Raw genomic sequence first — 19,257 nt, 5'->3', positions numbered from 1 at the left:
CTGTACATATATATTGTTACTGTAGCTTCAGTGTTATGGTATGCTGCAGACACTCTTTTGACTCCATTGGCAGATTTTACATTTCAGGGGCTTAGAGCAGTGGTTCCCAACCTTTTCAAAGCCACGGACCAGTTGAGCAAGCGAAAAAAATTCTGTGGACCAGTACCATAGCCACAGACCCAAGCATACACTGACATCTATATAGTCCAAATCCTTTTTTTTTATTTTTTTTTTATTGAAAATTCAGTGGGACAATACCGTGCAATGTAATGTTTCACATTTTACAAAGTAAAGTGATTTTAAAGGCTAAATTATTCAAATGTACTCCATGAGGGAAAAATACTACAGCACTTTGTACTACAGTAGACATGGAAAAGACTAGCTGTTAGGCCTATAGTGATAGATTCATATACCTATTGCAAGGTCTGTCAATAAACCGAAACGTAATATCTCATATTTTACAAATGAAATTAGAAATCCGATCTCCCTCTCGCTAGCTTTAGCTCCTCTTCTCTTTCTTTCTTCTTTCTTTCTTCTTTTCTCTCATTCTCTTTTTTTTTTTTTCTTCTTCTTTCTTCCTCGTCTGTCCAGCGGGTGTTACACCATACTTAGATCTAAACGTTTCATTCAATTTTTATTTCATTATAATTACTTATTTGAAAAAATATTTTGACAGATTATTATTTTCTTGAATCATGAACAAAATAAAAAGCCACTATAGTGAAACCAAATTGTTGAGTCCGCCTTGGCGTTGGCTCCCGTGGGTCCATTTCTCCTCTCTACTCTGCCACACAGTCCCAACACCTATTTTTTCCTTTCATATGTTACCTATAGCTTACATATGAGAGGAAGAGATAGGTGTTGGGACTGTGTGGCAGAGCAGAGGGGAGGAAATGACCCTCGGGAGCCTACGTTAGACCAGGCTTGACATATTTGGAAGACTATAGTAAAGCAATTTGGCAGACCAGCAAATCATAAGCCACGGACCGGCACCGGCCCGCGGACCATAGGTTGGGAACCACTGGCTCAGAAAACTTGTTGACTCAGTAGTTATCATGCTTTAGGTGCCGAGAAATTTGACTTGAATCCTTATTACGAACTTGAAGTTAAAGTTTAGTTGTACTTTCTTCCAAGGTTTTGATATACTCTTAATGATCTGCTACTCTTCATGGCAAGAAGTTTGTCATTTGTCTGGCTGTGAGGTCCATAATGATAAATGTGGCTGCTGGGTCACTATCAGTAGGTTTGTAAAGTGGACACTTGCAAGAGGCCTTAGATAGATGATCCTGTAAGCCAGTTAACTGTCGACAGATTTAAGTGACATTGATGAATTGAATTTTTACATCTGGTTATGTCAGAGAAAAATGGATTCGCCTACTAGAATATGCTTACAATATTTAAAGTACCATTCCCATATAACATTGGTATTTCTATTCATGCGAATAATTTTTCAACATCTGTCCATTTCCATTTGAAGTAAGTTATCAGTTATTCAGCATTTCTGAGCAAGAAAAAATAAGAATTCGATATTACAAAATAAATTTCAAAGGAAAAGTTGACAGAAAAATTACCATTTGTATGTGGAATATGGATCATATGACTGAGCACACACCATCCTGGAATGATGACCCTGTACTACTGATACTATGCATGACATGGTACCACTTTTGATGAATGTTCCACAAACCTTTACCTTTGAAGTAGAAATAACAGCTCACCAGATCTGGGTGACTGATGTGTGCTGCTAATGCCAGTCAGCCTTGTGCCAATCTTTGTTTCTTGAAGCATCTGTGTGTGTTCAAGGAGAACCCAAGGGCAACATGAATTTGTGTGTTTTGTTGTATGAAAATGAATGTTTTTTGGCACAGTGATTCAGTGGCAATATTCAACCGAAAATGAGTCACCAAATGCTACTGTTGAGGATAACAATCTTCATTCAAGTTTGTATACTGATCCATTCATTAATGGGTCATCATCAATGAATGGTGTAGGGAAACTCAGGACATATAAATGAATATATAAAATATGCTTAGAAATATAGTACAACTGGCACATTCTGCATTTCGCTTCATCTCTCTCACCATCCATTTGTCACACCTGTTGTCACTGATAGTTATGACAATGATGGAAAATGGTTTGTTGGGATGCTAATAATTTTTGGTGTTCAGATGAAGCTTATTTATATTTAATCAGATGGAATTCAAAGCGCCATTACTCCCTCTATTGTGTCAGATGAGTGATGCGTTTTCTTTATACAGTGGAAGGAATTGGCAAGGTTTACCTGAAGCCATCTGTATTAATTTCTCATTAGAGAAGGAAATGTTATCTAGTTCATGGATGTGTAGTAATGGAAACTGAAATGGCCCTCAGTAACTAATCCAGAGAGATTATTTGACTTATGAAGTGAGCATACTCCCGGCTGGAGGGAATGATAAGTCAAGCTTATTAATATTTGCTATCTATATTTGATAGTGTCACGATGCCGTTCCTTCACTTGTCGCTTTACACATTTTTTTCTTCCTGCAAGTAGCATTACTTGTTTTCAAGGTTAAGGACAAGAATTGAGTTTTGCATATCATCAACCTCCTGTTTATCAAACAGCTGATTTTAGGTAATATTTGTCTTGCTCTGAACACTTAACATGAGTGATCTTTATTAGTTAGGTTTATTTCAGTAGTCATAATTGGTATTTTAGAATAAATATGATATGCTATTTGAAAACAAAAGGGGACATTTTTATTTGTAAGAATAATGAAAGTATTTTGAAAGGAGAGCAATACGGTAATGTGGTGCCAAGTGCTATTTGGTCCCACTGCGAGATACACAGTTCATTTCCCGGCCAAGCATGGTTCATTCCTATGGGTTGTGCTGTAGCTTATATTCACCAAATGGAGGATAGGTACGGTCGTGCATACATCAGGTAGTTGTGACCGTGTTTTCTGGCAGTGGAGCGTGGAAGGTACAGTGTGTGGATCAAGAGTGTGGAATGAATTTGAACAAATCCCTAGTTTAGTGGCAGAATGGTACCTTGCGCCGCGGACCTGAGGGTTAGAATAGAGTGCTTCACGAGCGCCAGTTTCTTTTAATGTAGCTTTGGCAGTGTAACAAGCATATGATGGCACTCTGGGTCGAGGTAGACGACTCGCTGGTGAGGTGAAACTTGAGTCTTGTGGTCATAACCTGTTGTTACCGCCGGAGTTCATTTGACCAGTGTCTCGGCAACCACTGAGCTAATGTTGACTCACTGCGGCGCTCAGGTTTCCTCTGCAGCTTTATTCGTAGTAATTTGTTTACGAGTTGCATCGCTGTCCTTCGTTAGTGGTAATCGAATCGTTGCTATATTGCCATTTAAAGTAGTTTAACAATTGCATTAGTAGACCCTTCAGTAATGGCAAACAAACCACATATTCCCCTTTTAGCAATTTCGCTTTTTTCACTTACAAAAGAGGAAGGGTTAGGTATAACTTTGAAGTGAAATGGGAGTCATGTTTAGAGTTCTATTGAGCATTTTTCTTGGTGAACCGGTAGTGTGCAATAAAAATAATACTTTTAAAATGTATTTTTCCACCTCACCACCTAATTTTTTATATTACATAAAGAGACCCGGCGGTCAGTCTCGATGTTTGCCTATACAGTAAACAACGTCATTGAAGACACAACGGCAGCTTCATTATGAGAGACGTGTTTACATTATTGGCAGGAAGGCGTGTCTGCATTAAGGCAAGAGGGTTCTAGTCTGCAGGGAGGGCGGTTGGCAGGTAGTGGATTACACCGAGAGGAGACTGTGGTGTAATTGGTGATGAGCACGTGCCGTTCCAAGTGTTGGCTCCCTAATTAACTAATGGCTTATATTTAAAGCTTGAGGCATTGACCTGAATTCAAGGCTTCACCCTGGGCTACAACACATAAGTTGTTCTGGAAATAGATTGTTTGGCATCGGCACAGTTCGCATGTCTATCAAGGAATGGTTTCAGGCAGCTTTCTTTGTGCAAGTGACTTGAGGATTTCGAGAGCGAGACCTTGATGTGAGGTGGAGTGAGCCCCCGTATGGTAACCAGGACTCCCTGTAAATGTCACGGTGCTGGGAGTTCTGCTGCTGCCTTTGTTATTGACCAGCGACCTCTTGTAGAGGACGCTCTTGAGTGTCAGCAGTGAATACCTGTTCGCCCCAGGTGGCAGGTGTGCTGGGTGGGACGTGGGCTGGCGGGTCACGTGGAAGGGCTGGTTCTGCAGGCTGATATCGTGCGTCTGCTAACCTTGTGGGTGTGTAATGTGAAGCCTCTGCTTACAGTCAAGCCACGGCGATCTGAGCCTTAGTATTTTTATTTCTCCGGAACACAGTCCGTTCTCTATCATGTATCTACCTTTATGTTAAAGATGACGAAGAGCTTGCCACATACACGATTCTCTGCGTGACCAGCAGATCGATGGCCAGAACTTTAAGGGAGCAGGACTTAGTCGCCTGCTGCGAGGCGAGGCTGAACCACCGTTTGTTTGTGCAGCTCGGAAACACTCAAGCGGGGCGGCGGAGGTCAGGGGTGGTAGCCGGACTCGGGGCTCCAACAGTCCTCTACTGTGGACCATTCAAAGTGCCCGCCTCCCGTAGCGTAGCGGCATAGGGGCAGGGCAGCGCCTCGTAGGATGCACGGAGCCACAGGGGCCCCACGTGCTGGAATGTGCGCGAGTACTTTCTCCGCAGCACTGCTGCTGCTCCCGTGCTAAAACTTTCATTGTTTTAATCGCTGCGGCGCGGAGGAGTGGTGGTGGTGCTGGCTGGCTTACCTGGCAGCTTACACACACACACACACACACTGGCAATACGTACAGGAAGCCGCCGGCAGCTAAGCACTTCATTTTTCTTTTCTCTTTGCCCCTTTCTCCACTCACATCCTTCACTCCTCATCCACATTCCCCATTTCCTACCCCTCTCCGCCCCCCCCTCCCCCCCTCATTCCCAGCTCGCCACAGGTATCCCTTTCCTCTCAGATACTTGTGCGGGGTTGAGGAGACGCGCTTGCTCGCTCTCACATGCAGGGTTCTCAAGGTGATCCCAGACACAATACAGACTTGATTTCGACCACAAGTAGATAGTCTCTCTCTCTCTCTCTCTCTCTCTCTCTCTCTCTCTGAAATAAATGAAAAATCGATTAGTTTTGAGTTAATCGTTATTATTATTATTATTATTATTATTATTATTATTATTATTATTATTATTATTATTATTATTATTATTATTATTATTTTTTTTTTTTATCTTTATTATCATCATTATCGTCTTGGTTGGATTACGGAGATGGTCGCTGTCACATAAATAAACATTAAAGATAAGATACTGTAGTCCCCTTAGATGATTATTTTTATCATTATTATTATTTACTATATTTTATTTTATTATTTTTTATTACTTTTAACTTATCGCACAAGACGTAGCAACAGCACCGGCGGCGGCATGTCTTGTGAACTTCTTACGGTGGCGGCGGTCGAAGGAAGCCCAAGATGGTGGTGGTGGCAGGGGTGGAGGGGGGAAGATGGGGGGCAGGGTGACAGGGTGGCATACTGTAGTAGGTCATCGATCAGAAAGTGTTTGCTTGTCGACCTGGTTTCCGAGCCTTTGTATACGAACGTGGGCGGCGGCGGTGGTGGTGGTTGTTTCCATGTGATGATCGTGGGCGTGTGGGAGAGAGAGGAGAGGGCGGGGTGGGTGGGACAAGGATGGGGTTTGGAGGCATAGGAAGAGCGATGATGTGTGTGTGTGTGTGTGTGTGTTGGTGATGACTTGCTAATCAGGAAAGGGTGGGGATGAGGCAGGGCTTCGCAGGCAGGGAAGGTCAAGGTCACGGCCATGGGTAGGGTTAGGCATAGGGTCAGGGGCAGGGTGACGGGCCGAAGCAGGGATGGGCAGTGGCATGTGCATGAGCAGGGGTATAGCCAGGCAGGGTTACGAGCAAACAGGGAGAGATAGGGTTACAGAGTTGGGTCAGGCAGGATATGGGTCGCAAACATAAGCAGGGCAGTTAGGTCACGAAGAAGGGTATAGCAATGGCCTGGAAGAGAGGGTACTCGTATAGGATCAGGAAGGTAAAGTAGGAGTGGATGAAGTGCCAGGTAAGGAGGGGTCATGATCGCAGGGTTAGAGTAAAGCTTTGAAGTCAGGGTCACTGGCAGGGAAGGAGGGCCAGAGTCACGGTCAGAAGCAGAGGTAGGGTTAGTCAGGCAGGGAGGGGCAATGTCACATGTTTAAGTACGGCCAGGGAGAGAAAGGATGTAGGGCAGGGTCACAGGCAGGGGTAGGGCCAAGTAGGAAAGGAGGGAGGGTCAGACAGGGAAGGGTCAATGTCACAGGGTCTATAGGAAGAGCAGGGTCATGTGTACAGGGAGGGGTGGTCAGGGAAACGTCACCTTTCAGTTGTCCGCCAGGGGAACACGGTGACACGCTGGATGGTGTTGTATGGTGATTAATTCCGCGTGACCTTTCGCTGCCCACCTGCTGTTGTGTGTGTGTGTTTACTGCATTATCCATGGCTGTGGTGGTGGTGGTAATAGGGGAGGGGGGGTATTTTTTGTTTTCCTCGTTTTCATATTCGATGCATGACCCGTGTGACGCTCCGATGATGTTGGTGGCAGGAAGAGAGAACTTTTTTTTAATTTTTTTTAGGGTCCGATCTGTGGTTGGTTGTCTTTTAATTAGAGATGATTTTGCTAGTTATTGATTCTTTTCCGTATTCTTTTGTGGGGGTCTTATCGTGTTGAATTTAATTACCGCTATCAGCTATCGACACACACACACACACACACACACACACACACACACACACACACACACACGCGCGCGCGCGCGCGCGTTTGATAAAAGTAGATTTGGAGACAGGTCAACACGAGATTAACTCAAATCCTTTATACTACTATAATAGGTACACACACACACACACACACACACACACACATACACACACACATAAGATACGCACATGGCAACCCTGTTTTCATGGTGAAGACATTGGCTGTGTATTGATTGTCATGTAAGTGTGCGCTTCACACACACACACACACACACACACACACACACACACACACACACACACACACACACACACACACACACACACACACACACACACACACACACACACACACTCACTCACTCACTCACTCACTCACTCACTCACTCACTCACTCACTCACTCACTCACTCACTCACTCACTCACACACACTCACTCACTCACTCACACACACACACACACACACACACACACACATATATATATATATATATATATATATATATATATATATATATATATATATATATATATATAAGACTTGCCCTTCTTCTACCACCGCCTTTTTGTGTGTATGTGTGTGTGTGTTTGTGCAAGGGAGGCCTGTCTCACCGGTAATTAGGTCAATTCCTGCCTCTTGACACGTGTGAGACGCTTCTGACACGGCTTCCCTAGTTTTCGTTCTTTCTATCTCGGCGTGGTGTGTGCCTTTGCGTGCATCTTGTGTGTGTGTGTGTGTGTGTGTGTGTGTGTGTGTGTGTGTGAGTGAGTGAATGACTTTTTTGGCTATCACCAAAAACGGGTAAAAAGAATTTTGTATGGCTTTTAGTTACTGCTCCTTATAAAGTGCTAAAACGGGACTGTCGAGGAGAGAGAGAGAGAGAGAGAGAGAGAGAGAGAGAGAGAGAGAGAGAGAGAGAGAGAGAGAGAGAATGCTTGTTTAGTGTTCCCTTCGTTTTGCTCACCTCGCAGACGCAGACGAGGGGGACCTCCAGCGATATAGGTCAAGACTTGTTTATATAAGCTTTCGGGACTTGTATCTCCTGCTTTTATCTGCGGCGATAGTGTCGAGGCCGGGAGACGAACGTGTGTGTGTGTGTGTGTGTGTGTGTGGAGGGGCCTTGAGGGAGGGAACGGAGGAGATAGAGGGGAGGGGGAGGAAGGACATCACAGCCATAACGATGAGGGGAAGGAGGGGATGAGAAGAGAACGAGGCATCATAACATGGTCACGAGAACCTGAGAGAGAGAGAGAGAGAGTTACAGCCATGACTAGGATGGAGCACAAACAACAACAATAGAGAGAGAGAGAGAGAGAGAGATGGGATGAATCATTAATAATTCAACCACTGAGAGAACGAGAGGTTAGGAAGGGGGAGGAAGAGGAGGAGGAGGTAGCAGGGAGGTGAACGGGAGATGACATCATATGAAAGCCACTTGGATGGGCTATGTATGGGTGGGGCAGAGAGGGAGGGAAGGGAAAGGGGGGGGGGAGTGAGAGTGTGGGAGAGGAGGAAGGGGCTAGATACAAGAGGAAGAGGGTAGGCAGGAGGTTGTGATGGTGGTGTTGGTGCTTATAACAATGGATGGATGAGAGGGATATCGATGCCCTCTCTAAGCCCCCTTCACTTCCTTAGACACCTGTTGGAGGGTAGGAAGTATTGTTTTTGTGCAGGTGTACCCGAGAGCTGGGAGTGAGGAGAGGGAGACCTTGCTCGAGGAGGAGGAAGAGGAGGAGGAAGAGATTGTTAGGTTGTCATGGCAGTGAGACGCCGCCGCTTTTCTCTTACCTGGGTAAATTTAGAGGCGGAAGACATGTGCGAGAGAGAGAGAGAGAGAGAGAGAGAGAGAGAGAGAGAGAGAGAGAGAGAGAGAGAATGTCATAGACCCATTGCAGCTCCACGAAGGAGAATAACAGCCTTTAATCAATAACACTAATAACAATCATCATCATTACCAACATACTATTTCCTCAGTCCTTTCATTCGTCTATTCGTCGCTCATTCACCCTCTCACTTTCCTACCTACCTGCCTACTCATTACCATTACCACCCAATTCATCCTTCCAGCACTACCCTTAAACCATTCATTTCACCCCATTAACACACACACACACGCTGTAGAGTTGTGTTGCTACGCCATTCACTCCCCTCCTTCGCCGTTCCTCATTGCAATCGTCGTGTCATTCCCCTTCCTCTCTACGCTACTTGTCTACCGTTATTGTCATGGGGAGGAGGCCAGGGTGGAGATTGAGAGGAGGGAGGGAGGGAGGAAGGAAGAGAGAGTAGAGAGGGACGGACGGGTGATCAAAGAAGAGCGAAGATCGTGTGAGGAGAGGGAAGATGATGTGGCAGAGGAGGAGGAGGAGGAGGAGGAAGGGGAAGGAAGGGGAAGGAAGAGATAGTTCGGGTATCGGATGTGAAGGGGAGTTGAGTTGTCAGATTGTTATGAAGAGATTCTGTAATTATATCAGGAAGTCGCCCCCACCCACCCACCCCGCTCTCTCTCTCTCTCTCTCTCTCTCTCTCTCTCTCTCTCTCTCTCTCTCTCTCTCTCTCTCTCTCGACCTCCATTTTTATCTTCCTCATTCTTCTTAAGCTTGTAATATTATTTTCTGTTGGAATTTTTTGTTTGGTATCTTTCTTTTCTTCTCTGCCTTTGTACATTTTTTTTTTTGCCTGATCTTTGTGTGTTTGTGTTCCTTATTCTCTGGTGTATCTTCGGTTCCTCCTCCTCCTCCTCTTCCTCCTCCTCCTCAGGTCGGCTCTTCCTGTTCTTAGACCGCCATTTCCTCGCTCTTCCCCGCATCTCTTTGTTTCCTTTCTCTCCTCTATCTTTGGTGTGTGTGTGTGTGTGTGTGTGTGTGTGTGTGTGTGTGTGTGTGTGTGTGTGTGTGTGTGCTCTCTCTCTCTCTCTCTCTCTCTCTCTCTCTCTCTCTCTCTCTCTCTCTCTCTCTCTCTCTCTCTCTCTCTCTCTCTCTCTCTCTCTCTCTCTCTCTCCACAGGTAGATTATCCGTTGAACAGCTTTAACTCTTATCTCAAGTCTACATAATCCTGCAAACATTGGATTTAAACTTCATTAATTCTTCCCCCTCTTATGTAAAACACTTCCTTCTAATCCTTCTTAACCCCCCCTCGCCCCCTTCCTTTCCCCCATCTCTCTTCCATCTCCCTCTTTGACCCACTTATCCACTCGTCTGCTCTCCCCTGTTTTATCCCGTCCGTCTCATGTCTCACACTAATCATATTTTCGTGTCCTTCACCACCATCGCCTCTGTCACCACTGCAGCCTCTTCCCCCTCATCCCCACCTTGCACCCAAAGTCCTTCCCGTCCCCAATCCCTTAGCATGCCACCGTCAACACGTCCCCTTTTTCCTCCCCCCCCCCCTCCTTCCTTCTTTCCTCTATAATCTCCTCTCCTCACCCTTTCTTCATCCTCCTCTTTGGCCCAGATTGATGCGGTGCTCCAGTTTGTTGTTTTTGTTGTCATTGCCTTGTTTGTTTGATTTGGATGATTTTGTTGATTATTTATTTATGTATTCCCGTGTCCAGCGTGATCTGATAATACCTTGTTTGTTGTGTCTGTGTGTGTGTGTGTGTGTGCCCCCTTGCTGCTCTGATGGTGGTTGTGGTGGTGTAGGTTAAGGTAAGTTATGGTGGTGGTGATGGTGTGATGTGATGGTGCTGTTGGGATGACGTTAGCTGTGGTGGTGGTGAAGTGAGAAGGCTATAGATGTGGTGGTGATGGGTAATGCTAGCTGTGGTGGGGGTGATGGTAGTGGTGCGTGTGTGGTAGGGGTCATGCTGTGGTGGGGGTGGTGAAGAAGGTGGGGAAGGTTATCGCTGGCTGTGGTGATGGGAGACGGAGGGGTAGTGGGGACGTGCCTCGAGTTGCTATCGCCTCCACCACCACCGCCGCCACAGGAAAAGCTTATCGCATTAGTGTCGCAAAGCAGGACCGCACGAAGGTTTGCGGGGACGGGTGTAGGTTTACCGTTTCAGCGGAGAGGAGAAACAGGAGGCAGAAAGATACGAAGGGAGGAGGAACAGGAAGGAGAGAAAAAACTGGGAGGAAACTATAAGACTGGAGGGGAAAAGAAGGCAGGAAGGAAGAGGAGGAGAAACAAGAGGATAGTTATGGAAAAGAGAATAGGAAAGAAGGAAAAGCTAAACAGAAAAATAAAGTAAGGGATAGAAAAGAAGAGAGGAAAGAAGTGAAGAGTAAAGAGATATGACATACAGGGAGAAAGGAACAGAAGGAAAGGGATAAGTGAGAAGAAAGGAACAGAAAGCAGGAAGTGAAGTAATGGTCGAGGGAGTGGAGAAAGGAAAGGAGATGGGAGGAGGAGCAGAAGGAAAAACTAAATGGGAGAAAAGGGGAATGAGAGACTGGAAGGTAAAGAAGGCAGAAAGGAAGTGGAGATGGAGGGAGAGGATGGGTTGCGTAGGTTAAAAATGCATGCCAGGAAAGAAGGAAGGAAGGAAGGAGGGAAGGAAGAATCGGTGGGTGGAACGGAAAGACTATCACGAGGGGTAATTTTCAGCTTGAAGGAACGGCTGGCTGGGGCGTGACGGTGTAGTGGTGGTGGTGGTGGAGGTGGTGATGGGGAAGGGGGAAGTATATAGTGGTGATACATAATTGTGGTGGTGGTGGATGTCGAGGTGGAGGCTGCTGTATTTACAGGGATTTTAAGTAACTTTTTGGCTTTCATTAGTGTGTGTGTGTGTGTGTGTGTGTATTGTCAGGTATACATGTGTAGCTAGGTAGAATAGATAGTGAGGTGGGAGGGGGGGGATGGGGGGAGCCTGCTTGCGTATATCGGGGGTGGGTGTATGTGGAGGATAATGACCTTTGTACGTGCGTGCGTTGAGTTATCAGGGGTTTGGGGCTGTGGGGGGGTGTAGGTGAGGTGGATAAGGGTGTGTCAGAAACGGGGGGGGGGGGGAGTGCGTGCGTATATTGAGTGATTGTGTGAGGGGTTGGATATGTGCTTGTGCGTGTGCGTTTGCGTGTTGAGGTGTTGGTGGGGTGTAGGGGAGTGTCAGGAGGTGTGTGTGCGTTCGTGGGTACGTTGAGGGGTTAGGGGTTGTAGGGTGTAGGTAAGGGTGGATAGGGGGGGGGTCGGAAAGGGTGTGTGCGTGCGTGCGTTAACTTGCCTGTCGCTTTTAGAATGATTGATTCCGCGAGGCACTCAGGGCTGGGAAGTGTCATGGCGGGGCCTAGTGGGGTGAGGGGGGGGGCGTGGGTGACGAAGGGGGGGCGGTATAAATAGTTGAGGGGGCTGGGAAGTTACCGCTGACCATTTTGCGCTCCTCCCTTCCCCCCTTCATTCCATTCCCCTTCACCCTTATGTCCCTTACCATGTTCCCCCTCCCTCACTTTACTGATTCTTGCATGCTCTCTCTCTCTCTCTCTCTCTCTCTCTCTCTCTCTCTCTCTCTCTCTCTCTCTCTCTCTCTCATCCCACTTCCCCTTATTTCCCTTACCATACTTTCCTCTCCTCCAATTCTCCTTACCCCATTGCCTCCCCTTACTCCTTTTACCTTGCTTTACTTCACACCTTTTCACCTCTCAGCCTCACTCCACTTCTCCTAACCCTGTCATTTCCCCTTATCTCACTTCCCCTCTCTTCTCTTGCCTTCACCCCAATTCTCCTCTTCCCCATTTCCTCCCCTCACCCCTCTTACCTTTTTACCTCACACCTTTTCACCTCCCGTACTCTCACCCCGTTTCCCCGTACCGTGATACCTCTCTTCATCTCCCCTCCACTCTCCTCCCATATCCTTTACTTTACTATACCGCCTTTCACCACCATCTCCCTTATCCCACTTCCACTTTTCTCCCTTCGCCTCACTTCCCCCTCACACCATCCTCACTTCTCCCTCTCGACTCCTCACCTTACATCAGGCACCCCACTTCACCTCTCCCTGCCTCACTCCACCCTATATCTATCTATCTCTCCCCTTCCTCCGCCCTTCGCCTCTCATCCTCGGCGAGCGACGGGGCGATGAAAAGGCGCGATTACCATCTAAAAAAACATGTTTTCATTAAAAATATTGGAGGCGCGGGCCGGCTCAAGATCTTCATCATCATTATTGCCGGGGACGTCGCTTTTATTTTTATTGTTTGTGGTTGTTTTTCGCTGCCTCCGTTATTTGTTTTGGTGCAGAGGGTATTAAAGTGTAATCAGTGGGGTATTCATTATTATTATTATTATTATTATTATTATTAATTTCATCATGCGGATTTTTTTACCCTAATTAGTAATGTACATTGTTATATATGCTTGTAATGTGATAATGTTTTTCTCTCTCTCTCTCTCTCTCTCTCTCTCTCTCTCTCTCTCTCTCTCTCTCTCTCTCTCTCACACACACACACACACACACACACACACACACACACACACACACACACACACACACACGCACCCCCCCCCCTCCCCCTACACGCACGGACACACGCACCCTCACCCTTCACGCACAGGAGCGGCTGGACGTGAACCTCATTTAATTATTGGTTATTGGGCGGCGGCGAGACTGTATGTTGGTCTGTTTAGAGGGTGACTTATATCATTACTACTACTACTACTACTACTACTACTACTACTACTACAGTTGCGTTGTGAGCGGTATATTTTCTCATATCCTTTCACAAAGCAATTCATTGGCCCCACCCCGCCAATGACTGTGGCCGACAACCATCTTTATTTAATATTACAAACTTTACTAAACATTTTATTTTTAAGCTAACAGAGCTTGTGGTTGATACGACTATCAACCACCGTCGCCTCAAAGTCCAGGTCAGCAATGCGGGTGTTACTACTACTACTACTACTGCTGCTTGCGGTTAGCTCTCTGTAGTTCATTAGTTTCTCGTATACCTGCTCGATTTCTCTTTCCATCGATGTCATCTCCATCTGTCTTTCCTTCCTCTCTCCTCCTCCTCCTCTCCCTCCTCCCTGACTGCTTTCTCCTGCCATTAGTTACTCTCCAGATGATTTCCTCTCCTATCTGCCCTATTTCCTGTCGTCTGTTTCTTCCTTTCACTTCCTTCCTGTTTGGTATTTTTCTCTCCTATCCGTGATGACTTGTGTTTTATCTCCCTCACTCTCTCTCTCTCTCTCTGTCCGCCCGCCGTTGCTATATGATTCCTCCCTTCCATCCGCCCTCTCTCCTTATTTTTTTGTGATAGTTTTCTTTATATCTTCCTGCATTTGCTATTCCCCTCTTGTCTTTTTTTTATTTTGCCCTGTATGTTATTCCTGCCTTCGCTTTTACCTTCTTTGTCTTTCTGTTCTTCTTATCCTCTCTCGCTTCCTTCCTTCCTTCCTACCTTCCTTCTTAACATCTTTCCACTTCTCTTCCCTTAATTTTTCCGCGTCTTGGTTCTTGATAATTTTCTCCCCGCAGGTTATCCAGTCTATTTTTTTTCTAATTTGCTTTGCTTCTTGTCACGTCCTCTTTATTCGTACTTCTTGATGAAGGTCTCCCCCTCCTGTCTCCCTCTCCACTTTCCTTATTTTTTCTCCCTCTTTCGCCTCTTCTCCCACCTCGACTTCACCTCCACGCCTTGTGCTCAACACTTGACAAGGTGTTTTCTCCAACTCCTCCTCCTCCTCCTCCTCCGCCAATCAAACCTTCCTTGACAACGAAATGAGGAACGTCCTTCATCGGAGGTGATATTTTAAGGCAGCCGCGAGAATTATACGGTCTTGTATTTTGACGATGAAAGTCACTAATGTTCCAAACAGAAGCCCTCTGCGTTATGACTGCGATGGATGTGTTTGGTAAATAGTCGTTCATAGCCACAACACCTTCCCCCTCCCACCCCTCACGGAGGAAGGAAGCGGTGTACATTACTATTAGACTTCAGGACCATGATGCAAAATGTGTTACTTCGCTTCCTTTGGCCTCCATCGTTTTTTTAACTTTTGTGAGAATGACGTGAGTAGAACGCTTCAAGCACCTCAAAGGACGGGGTAACGATCGGTGGGCGTAAGAAGCGGCACGAAGCCCCGGGCCCTGAAGGACGCGGCGGCCGTGCTCTGTTATCATGGCAGCGGCGGCGGACTGTTCCTCGCCGCCGCCGCTGATCGATCCCGCCACTGAGTCACCCAATGAGAAAATCAAGACGAACACTCCTGCTCCGAGCCATGCATGCCCATCCTCCCCGTCAGTTATTTGATACACACACACACACACACACACACACACACACACACACACACACACACACACACACACACACACACACTTTCTGTTTGTCTCTTGTTGTAACCCCTACCCCCATCACCGAATGTGTATTTATTGGTACATACTAAGTTTCCCTTACTAAGCCGCTCATGTTTTTATTATCATTAACAAAGCAACAGTTAGACTTGCTCACTTTCTTGTACTGGATTCGAACTAATGCGTTTGCGTCATTGCTTACTTCGCCAGCTGAGGCTACGTCACCATAACCCCCCCCGAGTCCACTCTGTGGGGGCAGCCGTGGCTTTACTCTCGCCGGTTGGGGCAGATGACTTATTGTCAATAATAAGACGATTCGTCTACTACTCGGCACCGGACTCAAACCAATGTTGCTATTATTTTTGTTATTATTATTATCATTATTATTATTATGATGATGATGATGATGATGATGTTACACACGCGCGCACTTTCATTTGATTTATTGTTTGACATCACCGAATGTAAATATAATTATCTGAAGGTTAAAGTGCATTGGTGATGGTGAACGCAGAGGCAAGGATGGAGGGGCAGGATGGGGCGCATATTTTCATCCCGTGATTGTAGAGTGTACTGGCGGGGCGAGGGTTATTGGTGTCTCTGCTGTCTGGCTTCGGTGCATGTGGGATTTTTTCTTCTGTGTACTTTTGACGGTGCTTTGTTCGTGTGACAGGACTGATGAGTCGAGGGCAAAGTTAGGTTTGGCCCATGGGGTCGTCTGGACCGTGTGTAGAGTATGGAGTGTAGCAGGGACGGAATGAAGTATCGGCGGCAGGGCGACCGACGGTCACGTACGGTGCCAGCGTGAGTGATGTGCCCTTGCTGTCCTCCCTCCCTGCCCTGTCGTCCAGAGGCGTGGCGCAGCAGTGGCGTCCTTGAGGCGGGTGGCGTGTAGCTGTGAGCCGCCCATCGGTCAGGTCGTGTGCACTAGCTGGCCTGCACTTCTGCCGCCCATAAGGTCTCGATGGTGTAGCTCATGGGGCCACGCGTGGCTTGTCTTCACCCAGCAACATCTAGGTCGACGCTACTCAAGCTGTCGCTTGTACATTAAAAGAGAAAATGACACCGTGACGTGAAGTCTTCAGGGCCGCATAGCACTGTGGTAGTCGCGACTGTCAGGTCCAGGGGGAGGGTGGGTAGGGAGGAGGTATCATTCCGTGAGGCGGCCCGTGCGCCTGATGCAGTGTGACACATGTCAGTTGGCGTGATGGTGCCGCTGCACCAATTTCAGGAATATTCTCAACTGCCTCTAGTCTCGTCAATGTGCGAGGCGGTGAAGTGCCAGCCTCGTGCCTGACGCCCAAAGTGGCACTTAATATAACGTCTTCCTCGGTGATTTTTGATAGCATTCAAATCAGAACATCTGCAGCATCAAGTCTGTTTCATTGATGCATATTATAAGTTGCTTTTCAGATAGGATTTTTATTACATATTTTTTTTGCTTTGAAGCGTATATCTGTTCTAATGATCGCTTTCTGATCTTTGCAGGTAAGGGCACCAAGTGTCACTGGCGGAACTACAAGGGTGAGTATCTTTTTTTTTTTTTATGGAGGAAGCTTTCTCGTGGGAAACACTACCTTTTACTGGCTGCCGCGGCGTGCTTCAGCAGGCTGCCCATCGAGGGCGTGTTGCGTCGCGATGCGTAAGCTGCCGACAAGAGGGCAAGACGCATGTGCATAATCGTTGTGTGTGTGTGTGTGTGTGTGTGTGTGTGTGTGTGTGGCGGGATAGATGCTACACCCCCAGGGCGGGCGAGGGGTGGGCTGCCCTTTGCCTCAGGTCAAGCCTGAGCATTGGACAGGAAAGGATCGTCAGACTTGGAAAAAAATATAAAAAGTCTGCCTGAAATTGGTTTTGCAGGTGTCGATCACGCACCATAGCGTTCCGAAGCGGAGGGGAGGTAGGGGAGTGCTTCCGGGGCTCGTCACGCCACACTGGCTGGCTGGCAGAAGCCACTGGGAAATGTGCGATGGAAGGAGCTGCCAGGCTGTTATCGTGACATGATGGTTGCGATAGTTATGCTGCGTTAAAGGAAACTACTGTAACATCCTGGAATAATAAGAAAAATCATAGATAACATCAGTCCGGCGTGCAAACAGGCGACAGAGTGGCGTGGTGGTGAAGGTGGCGGTGGTGAGGCGCACCTGAGGATGGTGTCATATTTCGTGGTGCTCGCTGGACACAGCGCCATCCCCAGGGAGGCGGAGGGCTCCCACGCTACCCAGAAGCCGTGACTCACAGCATCCACACACGTCACGTCACAACCCTTTGATCCCCTGGCGGCGACATCCTCGTTCCGTACAGCTCAGACTCAGCCGGTGATATATCGCGGTCACATGCGTTGTGGGACTCCAATCCGGACACTTGGAGACAAACTAGGGTAAACAAGGTGCTGTTGGTGCGTGACTATTAGATTTTGGATACGGCCAGAACTAGGGTAGAACAAGGTGCTGTTGGTGCGTGACTATTAGATTTTGGATACGGCTAGTTCACCGATAGTTAATTAAAATATTCATCGTCTTGGCTCTGTAGCTTACATCGTGTGACGAGAGGAGGAACAGACAGGAGGTGGCAGGCAAGCGAGATTGTGTGGGGATGTAGGATGGAGAGGTGTCGTGATGCTTGGAAGGGGAAGGTGGTATTGGAAGGTTGAGAGGGATGTGGTGTGTGGTGCTGCAAGACAGGCAGGGAGTTTTGTGTGCTTGATATGGTACTGTAAGGGATTGAAGTAGGCAATGGTCGTTGTGGGGCTGAGGCGTTGGAAGGTGTGTGGCGGGCGGTTCGTGGTGCTGCAGGGGAGTGAAGCAGTCTTGGGTTAGGTGTGGTGTGGTGGTACAAAGGAGGGAGGTGATGTTTGGCTGTTGTTTCGTGCTGCAGGGGAGGCAGGTTTGTGGGGCTGTGGTGTGGTGCTGCAGGGAAGCGGGACAGGCTTGTTTGCTATTGTGTGGTGCTGCAGGGGATGAGGCAGGCTGGGGTGGATGTGGGTGGTGGTGCAGAGGAGGGAGGTAGGCTGTATGTGGTGTGGGTGGCAAGAAAGAAGGAGTGCTTGTGGATATTGTGCTCTGTGGTGTGTACTGCAGGGGAAGCTAGGCCGGTCGGGAGGGTGTTCAGACTACAGAGGAGTGTTGACGCCGGTGGTGGTGGCGGCGGTGGTCAGACTCACACACCCCCGCGGGCACCGCCTCCAACTTTTTACACAGACTGTTCTTCCCAGCTGGTCCGCCGCAGTTATCACATCTTGCTAAATGAGGCTCCGTTGCACTGCGGCACAGCTACCACCTCCACTCGCAAGTGCTGTATATCTTCTTTAGTTTTTAAGGGTTTGTAATGGGTTGGGAGCCTCGAACAAGTGATAATAATTAAAAATGTAAACGCAATGGGCGACTGGAGGCGTGTGGCAACGAGCCGTCGGTTAGATCCCGGTGCTGGGCTGACCGGCCGCCGCGAGTCAGTTCCTGGGAGTGCTCATGGCGGGGTGGTGTGTGGATGTCGCTCCTCTATACCAATGTTTTCCTCATTATTAGCGAATTACCGAGTGGAAAAGATGCTCAGTGAAGTAGAAAATTATGTTCTCTAGTGTGGCTACTCTTGAATCTGTGTGGATTGCGCCAGTGATCTCAGTGACGGTGGTGGTGCAGGGCGCGGCGGGTAGCGTAACGTGGTGACGGTGGGGGAGGAGGATTGATGAATGTCAGTCTGATAGTACAACTGCTTCAAGGGGCTTCATCTCACGCCGGCGGCCCAAGCAAGCCTCTTCCTCCATTCCGGCGCCGGGAGAAGCCGAACTCTAGCTGCTGGGTGCTGGTGAGGCAGGGACGGCGAGGTGGGGCGACTCTTGGACAACGCCGGAGACTGGAGCCTTGCGGAGGGACAGCCAAGCGACGGAGACCATGGTGGGGAAAGGGCGGGGTCAGAGGAGATCCTGTATAGGGCTGTGTGGGTCTGGTTAAGAGGGAAGATGCAAGGTTAAGGGTGTGTGTTGTGTTGGGGTGATAAGGGTAGACTTCGTGACTACATAAGGGCAGGGTGGTGTCCGAATGAGATTGAATGGAATGGAGTGAGGGGGGTGTAGGGCTGTAGGGTGTGTGTGCGGGATAAGATGGAGTTGAGTGTGGGAGCGGTGCGGGGCTAGCTAGGGTGGAGTCGGTGAAGGGAAGGGTGTGGAGGTAGGGTGAAAGGGACGATGAGGTCAGAACAAGGACAAGCAGTCACAGGAAGCAAGGATGGTGAGTGCTGGAGTTGTGGAGG

At 47.8% G+C, this 19,257-nt stretch overlaps 1 protein-coding gene across 20 annotated transcripts in view; it reads left to right on the top strand.

Annotated features, from left to right (window-relative positions):
* The window catches only part of LOC127009108 (MAP/microtubule affinity-regulating kinase 3-like), a 110,709-nt gene that overhangs the window by 10,171 nt on the left and 81,281 nt on the right, over window positions 1–19,257 (top strand). For 7 of the 20 annotated variants that reach the window (XR_007761691.1, XM_050881926.1, XM_050881923.1 and 4 more), the window contains exon 1: window positions 18,437–18,565. The exons of 3 other annotated variants lie outside the window; for them this stretch is intronic. Coding sequence is in view for 6 of the 17 variants with exons in the window: in XM_050881908.1 (XP_050737865.1) it covers window positions 16,498–16,533 (36 nt within the window). In the remaining 11 variants the exon portion in view is untranslated. Of the gene's footprint in view, window positions 1–16,497; window positions 16,534–18,427; window positions 18,903–19,257 lie in introns of those variants that run through there. 10 more of the 20 variants (XM_050881908.1, XM_050881978.1, XM_050881943.1 and 7 more) reach the window with 6 other exon arrangements.

This window comes from Eriocheir sinensis, chromosome 4 (assembly GCF_024679095.1).
Source record: "Eriocheir sinensis breed Jianghai 21 chromosome 4, ASM2467909v1, whole genome shotgun sequence".
Taxonomy (NCBI): Eukaryota; Metazoa; Arthropoda; class Malacostraca; order Decapoda; family Varunidae; genus Eriocheir; species Eriocheir sinensis.
Note: the sequence above shows the minus strand (reverse complement) of the source record. Positions and strands in the feature narration are given on the sequence as shown.